This window comes from Pseudopodoces humilis, chromosome 2, assembly GCF_049639895.1.
Source record: "Pseudopodoces humilis isolate 2021_Gansu_Grassland_sample_001 chromosome 2, ASM4963989v1, whole genome shotgun sequence".
NCBI lineage: Eukaryota > Metazoa > Chordata > Aves > Passeriformes > Paridae > Pseudopodoces > Pseudopodoces humilis.
This window is the reverse complement of record NC_142201.1, coordinates 60,800,509-60,815,496: the sequence shown is the minus strand read 5'-3', so window position 1 is coordinate 60,815,496 and position 14,988 is coordinate 60,800,509. Positions and strand designations below refer to the sequence as shown.

The window sequence follows — 14,988 nt, the reverse complement described above, 5'->3', positions numbered from 1 at the left end:
CGCCCCTCAGCCCCCTCCAGGCTACACGTCCCCAGCCCCGCCTGCCACTCCTCAGCGATCTCCGGCTCCAGAGCCTCCTCCGGCCCCATTGCCCCTCCCGGGAGGCGGAGCCGGGCGCCTGCCCCGCCCCACCAAGATGGCGGCTCTGCCGCTTCCGCCCTTCCCGCCACCGCCCCCCCAACTGCGACGCCACCGCCGTCGTCATCGTCGTCATCATCGGCGGCGGCGCGGGCGGCGCGAGGGCCGCCGGGAAGGGCGCGCGGAGGCGGTGGCGGCGGCGGCGCTCCCACGACGGCTGTCCCGGCGCGCGGGGCGGGAGCGGCGGGTCCGCGGGGGCGCGCGCCGCCCCGCGCGCTCCTCCCCCTCCTGCCCGCGCCGCTCCGCGCTCAGGCCCGGGAGGACGGACCCCCCCCTCGCCCCCTCCCACCCTCTCCGCCCCGGGCGGCGGCGGAGGAGGCGGCGGGGAGCGGCGCGGCAGCGCAAGGAGCAGGTGAGTGCGGCGGGGCGGCCGCGGGCGCGGAGTGTGGGGGGGAGAGGCGGGGCGGGCCCCCGCGTTCCCTTCCCCCCGCCCGGCCCCGGCCCGTGGCCGCGGGGCCTCGGGCGCGCTCGGCCTGCGGAGCGCAGCAGCGGGGACGGGCCGCGCCCCGGCCCGGCTCGGTGCGCGGCCGGGGGCTCACGGGGGGCTCCCGGAGGAGGGGTGGGGGAACGCCCGCAGGCGCCGTCGCGGCGCGGGCCCCGGGTGCCGTTCCGTCCGTCGGTGGTCGTGCTGCAGTCTGCTTCCCGTATACTCGGATATTCCCTGTTCGTGGGGTTTTTTTGGTTGGATTTTGGTTTTGTTTGGGTTTTTTTTTTTCTCCCGCTTCTGTAGTGCTCTTCTCCCACTTTCTGACAGTAAAATAGTTTCTGCTTTATGTGCTTGAGAGGGGCTACTAATTTTGCTTGTATGAATTCACTCATCACCATTCCTTCAGGTAGTGGCTACAGCTAACCCCCATCCCTTCCAGAACTTGTAGCCGGGCACGTTGGGTTAGTGTGTTTTGGGTGGTCTGCTTAGGGCCTCGCCTTTGACATCTCGATGGATTCACACTCCACCGTTGATTTCTTGTCAACCTTCTGCAAGACTGTTTGGAGATCAGGTGTTTGGCTCTCAGTGGGTTAGCAGCCAGCGCTTTGAGGGATCTTGGGGTGGTGATGAAACACTCACGGTTCCTCTGTGCAGTGGGAGTGGACAGACTCAGCCAATGTACCTGAACACTAAAGAAGTGTGGCTTCATGTGGCTGTGCCCGAGATAACGCACCCTGCTTCTCAGCATGTTGGCTGAGAGTGACGGCACGCTAATGTGCTGATCCTGCTTACAGATTGGAGGTAATGTGTATCCAGCAAGCTGGATACTGAGGCAGAGTGACCTCGGACCTGTCCATGCCAGTCTGCACAGACTGTCCCTTAGTCTGGCGAAACATCTTCTTTGAGTATGAAGACTTGGTTAGACAAGGCACGGAATACTCCGTACTTCCTGAGCCCTGATGTTTTTATTCACCTGTAGAAAGCCAACCATGGTTTTATACTTGTGCATAATTAGCAGTTGCTTATTGCTACTGATAGAGAAATATCATATGTGAAATTAGAGGGGTAGGTTCAAGTTACTGTGGTGATGGGTTACAAACAAGAAGTGTTAAAATTTGGATTAATTTCTAGTTTTGTGTTAGGCTTCTCTGTGTGAGTATTTGACTGCTCTTTTTGAAAGTTCATTATGAATGCATTTTACCATTTTTAGTAATACTTTTAAGTAGTAAACCCATGGAGATTCTTCAAATACCTCTTTCATTAGCAGTGTGACATGGAAGTGTTAACATTTTAATAGGACCCAAAATATTTTCAGGTAAAAGCTCTTCATTTTAAAATGTGCAGGGAACCATTCTCAAAGCTGTTATTTAGTTTTCAACATGCATTTAGGTTATCAAGGAGTGTTAATAATGAGTTTGTATCTGAACTTCTGTAGGACTTGAAATAATTTTGCTTGTTATTTGAAATGGCATATTATTTATCTCTTCAAAGGTAGGATTTTCTGAAGTGATGTTATGCTTAGCTTGTGTGTGGTGTGTGCATGTGCAGACATTGACATGCTTATGAGTGATGTCTTGGACTTCCTAAAGAGATTTTTATCTCCTTAAATGTTTTCTTGTTTTTGAACTTTTCTTTTGTTCTGTTACATCTCAGTTTGAAGTTTTCCGGTAGAATCCTTCAGGATTTGTTTTTTCAGGGGGTTGGATTAGGTTTTTCTAGCAGAAAACCAAGCATTTCAGCTATCTCTTCATTATGACTTATGTAGTATCACACTGATTTTGAAGAAAAATGTTAAGCATGCTTGACACCAAGATATAGGAATACTGGTAATAAAAATTAAGAATTTCAGTGAATGCTGTGTCATCATAACATGCCTCATTGATTTCAGTTCATTGGTCAGTGTTCACTAGGTGCACTCACTTCTCTCAAGTCTGTCACATTTTAGATGATTTATGTACATAACGCTCTGTGATATGTTCTGCTTCAAATGGTAGTGTAATTAATGTCATTAACAGATTGTCACTCACCCTGAGAAAGTTAATTCATTTTAATAATAACATAGATGCATCTGCAAAAGAGTTATCCTAGTGTCACAATATTTCTAATTTATTATAAAGGTTGTCGTAGGTCTTATTTATGCATGGAAATGTGATAAATTGCAGTTAAAATTTTAGGTAGAGAATTTATTTTAGGAGGATAAAGTTAACTTTGCTTAGTTCCAGAAACTTCATTCTGTTTCAGAAGTAGCAGAAGGTTCAGTGCCCCTAAGTAGAGTCAGCACTGCAATGTCACGTACCTGAAATAGAGAAGTGTGTTATGTTCTACTTAGAAAATTTTTAATTTTTTTTATAAGCTGGTAGGAATTATTTGAAATGTTGAGAGTACTTAAGGCTCAGTCCACACTGGTACTCACAGCTGTCTAATCCCACATTAGTGTTTGATAAGGAGATGGTAATTAAGAGGCACAGACATCTGATGGAAAGTCACTGCACTGGCCATCAGTGTGGGATTGATAGCAGGACTGTGATCATCAGTGGTAAAACAGCAGGTGAAAATGTTTCAGAAGGCGAATCTTTATGGGATGTTCCATATAAATTGTTCTTGGTTGTCCATTAATGTGCAATCTGAGAAATTTGGAAATTAAACATGTAATTTTTTCCTTTTCAAACAGTACTTTTTTATGAGCAAGGAACCTTTTCAGAAACGCAAAACCTGTCCATTATCCATCTGAGATTTTCAATACTGTTTTAATAGTCTCTTTATTTTTCCAACTCACTTGGTCCTCAAAGAATGAAAATGGGACTGAGTGCATTTGCAGACACAGTCTCTCAAATGCAATGTTTGACAAAATGAAATTCCACCGTTTGCCTCAGAATAATGTGTCTGGACTGTAATCCTGCAGCCTTTTATAACATCTATATTCACTTAGCAGTGGAATGTCTTGCAGTTCTTGTTACATGAGTGAGGCCCTCGTGTTAATGTGTGCATACAGAAAGTAATATGCTGTGCACTCACAGCATGCAGGGTGTGTTTGTTTCCTTAGAGTAATCTATCAGGAAATACCTCTTCTGTTAATAAAGGACCTGTTGTTAATTGCAAACTGGTAGATATGGGCCAGACTATGAGGATAGAATTCACAGATTGCTACAAGAAATAGCCCGGGTTTTTGTTTCTCATTTTAAGTTGCTGTTTTGGGTTTTTTGAATAGGGGGTTTGACAAACCGTAGAAGATTCATGGTTGAATGGTGTTCTTAATTTCCTTATGCCAAAATACAGGGAAAAACACGGTTGGAATTAAATTATCTTTTCAGTTATGATGATGTTGCCCCCTTCATCCTCTCCATGTTTATGGCAATCCCTTTAAGCCTAGTCATCATCATAACTTTCTATACAAGTTAATTCCAAAAAGGCACTAAATGCTGTGAAAAATTAACATTTAAAATGAAAGTTTTGCCTCTGTGTCTTTGAAAATAAAAATACATTGGAATTGAGGCAAATTAATGTGATTTTTCTGTATGCTGTTACAATGTCAGTGTGTACTGTACTTGCATATTAGATAGACTCATCTGTCCTTCATGTGTTGAGCCTTCTGCCTATGCCATTGCCAGTGTTGTTTATCTAACCCTTTTTATTTCAGATATGGCTCTTTTAACTGTAAATATTTAATCCAAATTAGGCATTTATTATATGATTGTCGTATTAAAAATGCTTTTGCATGTGTCAGTTGATTTTTATATCTTCTATATAAAGGGTGTGACTGCATGAAACTGTAGAAATTTAGTAGTTTTTTTTCTTAAATTCTGTGAGAATCCTGAAATGGAAGGGTGCTCTGCTAGGTGAGATATGGTATTGTTTTGCTTTCTAACTTTAATGGTTTATCCTGTCAGACTTTTTAACTATTGCTGCACATTGAGCTGTCCACAATGACTCCTAATTATTTTTCTCAGAAGATTGGACTAATTTGGTCTCATCAAATATTTAAACAGAATCATTTCTCCTTCTGTGCGTTGCATTATGTTTATTTGCATTTCATCTGCTGTTGTATTACTCAATTCTCTAACTCAATTAGATCTTTCTGGAAATCTCTATTCTTCACAGTTCTTACTAACCCAAATAATTTCATACTACTGGAAATTCTAATGTTTGACTGTCTGCTTACACTAATTGATGTTAACCATTGCTTTTAATGTTTGGTATACACCATATGGTTAACTTCTACCTTCCCTGAACATCTTGGTTCATGTCTTGATTATCTGAACCTTATTTATGAGATAAAATTCTTCAGATAATCAGAGGCTTGGAGAAGGAGTCAGTAGAGCAGAGGTCTACTGAGAAATTTCAAATACACAGTGTAAACTTGTTTTCTTCCATTGTTTACAAAGGAGCTGAAGTGCTTCACAAGAGTGTCAGCACAGCATTTTGTTTGTAGAAATTGTACAGGTGTCATACTCCTAGGGAATTCTTGTGGTGGAACTAACTGTAGGGTTCAGATAATGAAGTGTCCACGTTTATACACCGTAATACTTTGTTTCTGTGAAATGTAACCTTACCATATGGATACTGTGGGAACATATTGCTGATCAGATGATGAAAATGTGTATCAATCCTCTCTGGTGGATGTTAGTTTAAAATGTGTATTATTCTGGCTTTATGGATGAACTTTGTCATTTGTAACCTGTTTGTGTATGAGATACTTAAAGTGTGTGTGTGTGTGTTCTAAATGCAGTGACATGTGAGCAGAAGAGACAGCAGCAGAAGGTTAGGAGATTAGTGTTTGGCTAATCATGATCTGTTAATGAGGGTGATGGCACATTGCAGTACAACAGAGGTGTTTTTTTGAGCTGTATATAATTTGTCAAGCACCTGGCAGATGTTCCCGAATTGATTTTATTTTTGTGTAGATCAAGTAGAGTGTAAAGAATAGACAATAGTTTGTGCGTCCCATTTTGCCCTTTTTGTACAATCTGTCTGTAGTGCTAAATATATATGTTCTTTTTTTTTTTCTTTAAATATGGGGTTTCTTTCCTATAACTCCTTCCTTTCTCAGGTAAGATAAATTGTGGCTTCTTGTTTATCAAAGTTATGCTGTGTTTCCTTTAAAATATGTTTTTCTTAATGAGAAGGAGCTACTTTTTGAGCAGCTTAAGAAGTGCATCATTATTATGGAGTTTTTTATTATTTTTATTATTGTTTTTTTTTTTTTCTAAACTCATGTAATTCCAAGTAGTTGTAGGAATCAGACCAGTAACAAACACAGGCTGTGGATAATAGCAAGATGGTTTTCAGTAGGTTGTCATACACAACAAGGAGGGGAAAAATAAAGCTCTTATTTCTTGAAATTTGTTTCAAAAATGGGAGGCATTTTTAGTGGTTGGAACTGGTTTCTGAGAGGTTGGTGAAATAACATTAAAGGTTCTATTCACTCATGCACCAAAAATACATCATGAAAGAAAGCGTTTGTCCTGTATGGTGTTTGCTGCCTAAATGAATAACGTGTTGTATGGTCTTTCCCGAGGGGAAGCTGAAGAATGCAAAGCAGGTCATGAAATAAAATGAAAAGTTATCGCTACTGGTGTTCAGCTGACTATTTCAAGTCAGAAGCATTCCTTGTTATTAGATACATTTCACTCATTTATGACTTCTTTTTCTTTCTTCATCACCTCTGCAGCAACTTTTGCAGCGTATATCATACTGTTTTATTCATGTGAGTTCAGTGTCAATAGCCCCAAACTGAAGGATTTTACAGTTTTGCTTTTTTTTTTGGTTGAAGTAGTACAAAATGTCAAAAATTAGAAGGAAGGTCACAGTGGAAAATACCAAGACCATATCCGATAGCACATCCCGAAGACCCAGTGTGTTTGAAAGGCTTGGACCCAGCACTGGAAGTACTGCAGAGGTGAGTTGTGAAAGTGTTCTTCTTTTCCTCCCCACCCCATCATCTTCTCTTTCAGGATTTATGTGGTGGGAAAGAGTAGCTCACAAGCACCCAATATTCAGATGTTACGCAGGTTAAGTAAAGGTGAAAAGAACTCCTTAACACATGGATGTTCAACATGCTAATACTAGAATTTTCAAATACCATGTGTTGTGCCAGCTTCTGGATGGAGCAGTAGTACTATGCATATTAATAATATTTCCACCAACCTAAATTTTTCTCTGCCAGACCTGATGCTCTTTGTTGATTTTTTTTTTAATCAATTATATTACTGGTGGGCAGAAATTACAGATAAATGGGACTTAATGTGGAGTCATTTGTTTGTTCTGCCACACTCACACCAATGGTATTTCCAGAAAGGAGTGTGAAATTCACCCAGTAATGTCTGTCTCTTAGACACAGTGCCGTAACTGGCTGAAGACTGGCAACTGCCTCTATGGGAACACATGTAGATTCGTACATGGCCCTTCACCACGAGGTAAAGGCTATAGCAGCAGTTATAGAAGGTAAATCAAGAACTCACTTTGAATTCTTCACATGCTGTAGGAAAATAGCTTTTGCAACTCTGTCTTTTGTTTTGTTGTTTTGTTTTTTTTTAAAGTGAAATGCTGTGGTGTGCCTAATTGTATGTTTTATCAATAACCAATTGCCTTATGAAGCTGCTTAAAACAATTATTTTGGCAATGTGCAGGATTTTTGTGTGTACACAGCTTGAAAAAAATGAATAGTCAACTGGATGCAGATTAACTGTTCATTACTTGAAATGGGAAGTTCAAGTACCTTAGTACTTTTTTGTTTTGGCATAGTGTCACTGCAGCTTTCTGTCCTGTACTAAAATGCTGGTTTGCAATTACTTACAGCAGTGCTCACACTCACAGCCCTTCTGACTTTGCTATGTTGTGTGATCAATGTCTATCCTTTCTCTCCTGTCATGAGAAAACATTTCTCTTCAAAACACGGCTTTGTGACTTTAGCTATCAGATACAGAAAAATGTCCTTTATTGTAGGGGGAGATCCAAAAAATTACCTCATTTTTCAAAAGAGAATATTTTTTATTATATGTCTCTTCATATGTTACTAAAATTTTATTTTTTTTCAACTGTCCTTCGTGTGGCATAACACCTAACTTAACTGAAACCAAGTATGGCAGTAAGCTTGTAATATTCTTATTATAAAGGACAGAAAGATGTTATGGTTTTAGCATAGTATCTCTTTCTGTGAACACTTCATAATTTACAAACATAATGCCAATATTACCTATAGACTGCCAGTATAACCTCTAGATTATGGATGGGCACACTGAAGCACTAAAGAGTAAAGCAACAAAAGGAAGGTTGGCATGAGGTTAGGGTTCTGTGTCCTATTTTTTCCTATTCCTATGGCATGCTTTTACGATGATCTTGGCTTTGCTTGTTTGATCTTCCATTGCTTCTAAGGTGTTAGCAGCTGGGATACAAAATACATCACTGAGTTTAATGTTTCTTTTGGTGTGTAAAAGATTTTACTCTGTTCTGCACTGAATGTTCCAAATTAATAAAGTAAGTGGTTCACTGGTAGGGATTAAATTTTAAAACTGTTATAATGTCACTTTCTCCTTGCTTTCAGTGTTTGGAACACTCAGTGCTACTTGGTTCTACTTGGTCATTTGAAGAAAGGTGACATTTCTTTTAATGATTAAAGCTGTGTTTCTGCTTCACTGTCACCACTGACATTTAAGAAAAATGTTGATTTCCTTCTTATTGCTAACTTTTTTACTAGGACTATATGAAAAGTCAAAGGACAAATCTTCCTACTTATTTGCTTGGCACATTGAGAATTTAATAAAGGTGTTCTTAAAAGTAAAAAAGGGGGAGGAAGCCCACCACCCCCACACACCCCCCAAAACAGACAAACGAGAGAACTGTGCCTGTCTTCAAAAGTTTCCACTAGGAGCTCTTGGCCAGGCATAGAAAAAGCTGGTACATAATATGTACATAATAAAATGTTGGCATTTTCATGCCATTTAACATAAGAGAGATTTTCACTAATGTTATCCAGGCACTTCAAATGTAATTTTATTGGCTTCAGGCAAGCCAAACGAATGCTGCTTCTGCATCAGTTCAGTTAAAGCAATACTATTGTTCAAGTATCTGGGATAACCAAATGGTAGTGTGTCTGTGTGTGATCAGCCTTGTTTGCCAGGGAAGTCTCATCTGCTTTGCAAGGAGTTGGGTAGGACAAAGCATGTCCTGCTGCCTTTCTGCCTTTGATCCTTCTGCCTCAATTTCCATATCTGTCTGCAATAAATCCTGTTGTTAATGGATTTATCTGATCATAATGCCTCGCATAGTTCAAAATATCACTGGACAGTAGGAAAACGTGACTCTAAAGTGTAATAAAGATTGTTCCATTTTAGCACTAATGCTGCCTCTCACAGCATGAATTTTAATCTTGCTATAAAAATAAACCCTAATGTGTTTTTACATGAAGTGTTTTACCTGATGATAGTATTAAGAATTCAGTATTAGACCTGTCAGTCTTCCCAACATCAGAATTAAGGAGAAGATAACTAAGAGATGTGTGTAAACATGCTATCCCACAAGGAATTTTGCTCTTTCTGCCTTGGTAGATTATTGGTTAGCTGCTTGGCAGCTTCCTGGCTAGCTCCTTCATCTCCTTGGGATCTGTGCCATTGCTGGGCCCTTTTCCTAGTCGTACTGATCCTCTTTATTTGGGATCATCACACTGCATTTAAAAACCAAACCAAGCCAGCAGTCATATTAGGAAAGAATGTATGGATTTTGAAAGTTTCAAATATCGTAGCATGAGAAACTGGAAAACGGGACAGTGTTTATTGAGCAGTTATAGTATGTACATAATACATAACACAAATATTGGTCATCTGCCTCTATGCACATGTGTGCTCTCATACAGGTAAGCACAGATATCCTCAGGTAGGTGTGTTGCAAGGTGTGCCTGTTGCTGGATACTTGTTTCTGACACTGTAAGAAGTACAGGAGCAAATGAAGGCACTGTTATGAATGTGCATTTCCTAAATGCTGTTGTACATGGAGAACTGAACTGTTGCAAGAAGTAATGCTGTTTAAAATCACTTAACTGCCTTAAAATTTGAAATGAGGAAATTCTGCATTTTAGGCTTTATTTGAAAGATAGGCCTGGCTCAAAATATTAAAAAGAAATTGCATAATGCCTTTTGTGTGAAAGGTTCTGGCAGTTGCAGTCTAGCCACAGCATCTTAAAACTGCAGAGGTAAATTGTCATGATCTGTTGAAGTTCAACAGTGATCATGACCTGGAATAACCAGAGATCCCTTCTGGAGTGGGCTGGCGGAAAGTTGTGTAGAAATGAAGCTGTGGTACACATAAGAGAAAAATCAGCTAGAAGACCAGCTTATTTTTCTGTGCATTTAGCCAAAGCATCTGAAAACAGTCATGGCTTCCTGAGTAATTATGTTTTAAAATTTGACTAATTGTCAGTCTTATTTTATTAGAGTTTTTGGAGGGTTATGATGTCTTTGGGGAAGGAGAAATAGGGTGATTACCATGATTTTGCTTCTGTGTTCTCCTAAAGCTGAAAAAAAGCTGACCCAGTAACAGTGAAACCAAATAAAAAAATCAAACAACACACCCCAGCCCTGAATGTGTACCTTTAAATTTTCTGTGGTTTTTTTCATAACTTTTTTATAATATTTAAGTAGCTTTGAATAATATTTTAGCAAAATACCTTTTTTCAGTATTGGAGGGAAGAAAAAAATTATTAATTGAGGGTAAAATGACTTGGATATTTTGGTTTTTTACTCCAACCTATAACTTAAAAAAAAAAAAGCTATTAAAATGTCAGATGTCCCTCTGTAAGGTACATGAGCTGCATTCTGTGCAAGTTCTCTTGCTTTCTCGTTCAGCTAATGGGATTTTTTTCCTGCAAATATACCTCTCAAGGAGCAGCGTTACAAAATATTATTGATAATCTTTCTGCCTTTTAATTTAATTTTCAGTTTCACTAATCCAAATCCTTTGTATTTGTAGCTTAAATATTATTAAAAATTAAGGTGTTGAATTGCACTTTAATGCTGAAAGACAGTTTATATGTTGAGGTAGCTGATGATTGGTATGCTTCAGCGGGTTTTTGTGATGAGAAGAATTGCCTTTTTAATATGGGGAGCAGGGGAAAAATACTTAGAATCATAACCTTTACTAAATCCAGACACTTTAAAGATCATATAGTCATGCATGCAAAGAAGATAAGTTATTTATATTTGTATGCTGGGTATTATTTGATCCTTAGTGATGAAAAAAGCAGAGCTTTACTCTTCCGTACATTTCCTCTGATCGAGATTGACTTGTACTTACAATTTCATGGAAAATTAGATGCATTAAAAAATGAGAGCAGTCACTAGTCTTTGTCCCTCTAGGTCCTCATACATTTAACCCTATGATGAGGTTTAAAGAATTAAATATAAAAAACAGTGCAGAAGAGGAAATAGAAAAAATAGCTTTTTCAAATATGTGCAGATTGGAAATGAAATGGTATTAAATTAAATTTTTGTATGCATTGACTGTGAAAGACAGTTTGCCCTTTATGTATAATGTGACAGGAAGAGTGGGAGAAATTACTTTCTCAATGGAAACTGATTCAGTCTGAATAAAAAATAAAAATGCAAATTTCATTATTCATATATTACGTATAAGTTTTCTAATCAAAAGACAGCATAAGTGTCTCTATGATTCTTTAGTGTAAACTGATAGGCACAGATGTAGTACTTGTATACAACCATTTCACAGAAGATTCTCTAATTACAGCTAACAGTCATCACAGAAGTACTAAACTCAGTATCGAGCCAAATGTATATGCAGAGAAAATTTGTTTTCTTGAACTGAAAGATGATCTGAAACAGTTCCTACATTCCTTTAGCTTAGGAATTTTTTGAACCACAGAACCACAGAATGGTTTGGGTTGGAAAGGACATTAAAGGTCACCTGGTTCCAACGCCCCTGCCACAGGCAGGGACACCTTCCACTAGACCAGGTTGCTCAAAGCCCCATCCAGCCTGGCCTGGAACACTGCCAGGAATGGGGCATCCACAACTTTTCTGGGCAACCTGTGCCAGTGCCCCACCAGTGCCATGGTTGTCCTCTTTTAACCCATAAGGGGTGAATGAACTCATGAATCCATACTAAGAGGTGATAAAATTATAGTAGTGTAGGATGTTCCTCCTCCCATTCCACATCACAGCAATATATTTTTCAGAAACTGTGTCATAAAGGTGCATGACAAGTAGAGTTCATCCAGTATTTTGTAATTAAATAGTGAAATTATTATATTACTGCAAGATGGAAAATGGAAGAGGCCTCCAAGAGTTAATTTCTGGTTCATGGTCTTGCAGCAGTGTTTTCCTGTGTGGCAGCCTTACCTAGACCATGGGAGGATGGTGCTTAGGTTATGTTATCTCTGCTTGCAGACTTCAGAGTTGTGCTTCTCTGTGATTGTAATTGCTAGTCTATAGTAGTTTGATTCTGCATTAATTGTGGTTTTAAATAAATATATGTAATATAGAGACAGACATATTTATGTAGTATATATAAAAATTGTTGCAGATAAGATTGTGGAGAAGGCTAAATCTTGAAATATTTGTTAGGAGCAATTGTGAAACACATTTGCATGATGCTCAGAAGAAGGTTATTTATTCTGGGTGGGATCACCTGAAGCTGATTAGATTAGTAACTTAGTCATGCCATATATACATAGAAGTAATTTTTCTTCTTGGAGTCAAGTCTTCCTTGATTTTCAAGGGTTTTTACAATGCTTAAGACCTTTAAAATGGAATATTTTCTTACTCATCCACCTTGCCTCTGGGTGGGAGGTTTAGATTTTTCTGGATATACTAATGAAATAATAATTAAAATATAATATTCCTTTAAAAATAGTCCCATAGAACTGGTTATATTATGTTTCTGTATTATGCAGGTCACCAGAAAGACCCACTGGAGATCTTCGGGAAAGAATGAAGAACAAACGTCAAGATGTTGAGGCAGAGCCACAGAAACGAAGTACAGAGGAATCATCCTCTCCTGTTAGGGTAAGAGTGGAGTTTGCAGAACTCCAGAATCCCTCAGTAGCAATTGGGCAGTGTGTTCTAGAAACATTACCATTGTGACTTGTAATATTGAGAATGTTTTAAGGAACTGATCATTTTGTACATAACATATCACGGTTTTTGTTACGAAGTGTCTTGACAATTGTACTGTTTGGCAATTTTATAGTACTTTCTGGTCTTTTGGTTCCCAAAGATTTTTATAAATCCCACAGACTTAAAATATGTTATAAATACTGATAAACAGATATTTAATAACAGTGCAGACTCTTTGATTATTACCAAGAAAGTATATTAACCATTGTTTCAGTCATCCATTATATTTCCCCCAGTACTTATTCATATCCCTTGTATACATGCATTCCGACTTAAGTCGTTCACCCCAAATTTGCTTTTGATGAAACCATGCAGTTACTATTGTGCTGGTTCATTTTGTCTTCCTCCTCACATACTCATCAGGCACCCCAACTGCTCACTTAATGGATTTTGCAAAAAATTCATTATTGTTCATATTTTGTAAACATCTTTTCTGCAACCCTGTGGCCCTCAAATACCAAAATTTATTTAGTTTTAAATTGTGTTATCCATTTCCGATGATACAAATAGGGATAGAGTTCATAGTGTGACCCTGTACCTGTGTAGCAATAGCACCACTGTGTTCCTACACCATGTTAAAGACCATCTTCATATGAATAATTTTTAAAAGGTTTTATTTGTAAAAAATCAGTTTTGCTTCTGCAGGTATTAACAATGTTCTATCATTTCCTCTTGGTCTGTTCCTACTTGCTGTGTAAAATGAATTTTTTATGTCAGCTGTAAATAAATCAGCAGCAGCTGCTATCATTAAATTTAACAGAATGACTTACCTTCCAATCATGTTTTCAGTTGCTGTTAATTTGTGTAAACTCTCAATATTTTTACTGAAATGTGTTTCTTTTATTTACTAATAGTTTGAATAAACTGTTCAGTTATTGAGTACATGGTTGGTGGGAAAATTTTTTTTTTCCAACCGTCATTAAAAATTTGCTGTAACTTTTGTCCTGGTGCAACTCTATTTTTGATGTAATTCTTACTTTTGGTTAGTTAACCTTGCTTTTTATAGTGTTCTCTTAATGCAATAATAAAATACTCTTAAACAGCTAAAACCTAAGTGAAAGTGAACTGGAAGCAAGAATCTAAAGGAATTGGAGAATTAGTGTTAAAGTATCAAAGAATTATTTATAAATTAAGCACATGGCAGAGTGAAAAATACTCTGCTTCAATCTCATAAAATGGAAGATTGAGGAAACAGCTGAACTTTTGGTTTAGTTCCATGGAGGCAACTCTCAAAATACAGGATATCAAAGAAAATATTCTGGAACAAATAGATGAAGAGGGACAGTCATCAAGAGTTGCTTTGCAAAGAACCAGGATATCTAAAAGGACAGAAGACTCAAGTGACTGAACTGCTAAGAAAAATCTTGCTGCATCGGTAGAGCTGCTGTTATGGTGGAGAACTGATACATGATGTTTCCATATTTTATTAAAGCTTTTGGGGTAACAGCAGAGCTGGATAAGAAAACTTTGAAATAATGAAAGGTAGCTTGTTCCGTAAGAAGTTTCATGATTTTCGTTAAAAACTAAAAAAAAGAGACTGATCAGAAACATTCCTGCAGACAAAATCTGTGCTTCACCAGACTATTAGACTGAAACTTCAATGGAGAATAGTGGTTAAGAGAGAACTGCCTGGCATAGGTCAAACCTGTTTTGAACAAGGCTTTTGAGGCATATGTATAGATAGTCAAGGAATAGCAGGTATAATAGTTTAGGTTTAGAAGCCAGCTAAGGGGAAAATTTTAGATTAATTTGAAACTGAATTTCACAGAATGCTATTGTAATTAAAGAGCTATAAGTTTAAAGAATGTAGAAAAAATGTTGGACATCCCAAATATCAAACTTTGCAGAAGATTTGAAAACAGTACTTGAGATTACTGAAGTCTGGGTATCTGAGGAAGTCTGAGGAGTGCCACAGGGGTTGGGAAAGGTAGTTTTTGGCAGTACAATGGCAGATGAAACTTGGTGTTGGCAAGTGCAAGGTAATGCACAATGAAGAAAGTATTTAAAACAAAAAATGAATGAATTTTTTAAAAGTAACTAAAAGTATGCAGTAGAAAAATAAGTTATTGTGGACAGCTCAATGAAACCATGTGTTCAAAGTGAAGTCACAGTTGTAGAAGCAAACATTCAGGTATATAAAAATGAAATAGAAATGATTGATATTATGCTGTAGAATTCATGGTTCAGTTTTATTTGAAATGCTGTTTGGTTGTCATCATCTGTCTGTATGCAAGAAAATACAGTCAAAGGTCTTCTTGGAGTGGGCAAAGAGGTGAGAAATAAACTGGAGAGAAGAAAGGA

General features: G+C 38.5%; 1 protein-coding gene across 4 annotated transcripts in view; it reads left to right on the top strand.

Annotated features, from left to right (window-relative positions):
- Positions 1-368: 368 nt before the first annotated feature.
- ZC3H13 (zinc finger CCCH-type containing 13) overlaps positions 369-14,988 on the top strand; it is a 46,987-nt gene continuing 32,367 nt past the window's right edge. For 2 of the 4 annotated variants that reach the window (XM_088051203.1, XM_014250207.2), the window contains exons 1-4: positions 400-490; positions 6,336-6,461; positions 6,897-7,006; positions 12,465-12,576. In XM_088051203.1, coding sequence (XP_087907329.1) covers positions 6,345-6,461; positions 6,897-7,006; positions 12,465-12,576 — 339 coding nt within the window. In that variant the 5' untranslated portion in view covers positions 400-490; positions 6,336-6,344. Of the gene's footprint in view, positions 491-6,335; positions 6,462-6,896; positions 7,007-12,464; positions 12,577-14,988 lie in introns of all 4 variants that reach the window. The other 2 variants (XM_005516373.3, XM_088051204.1) reach the window with 2 other exon arrangements.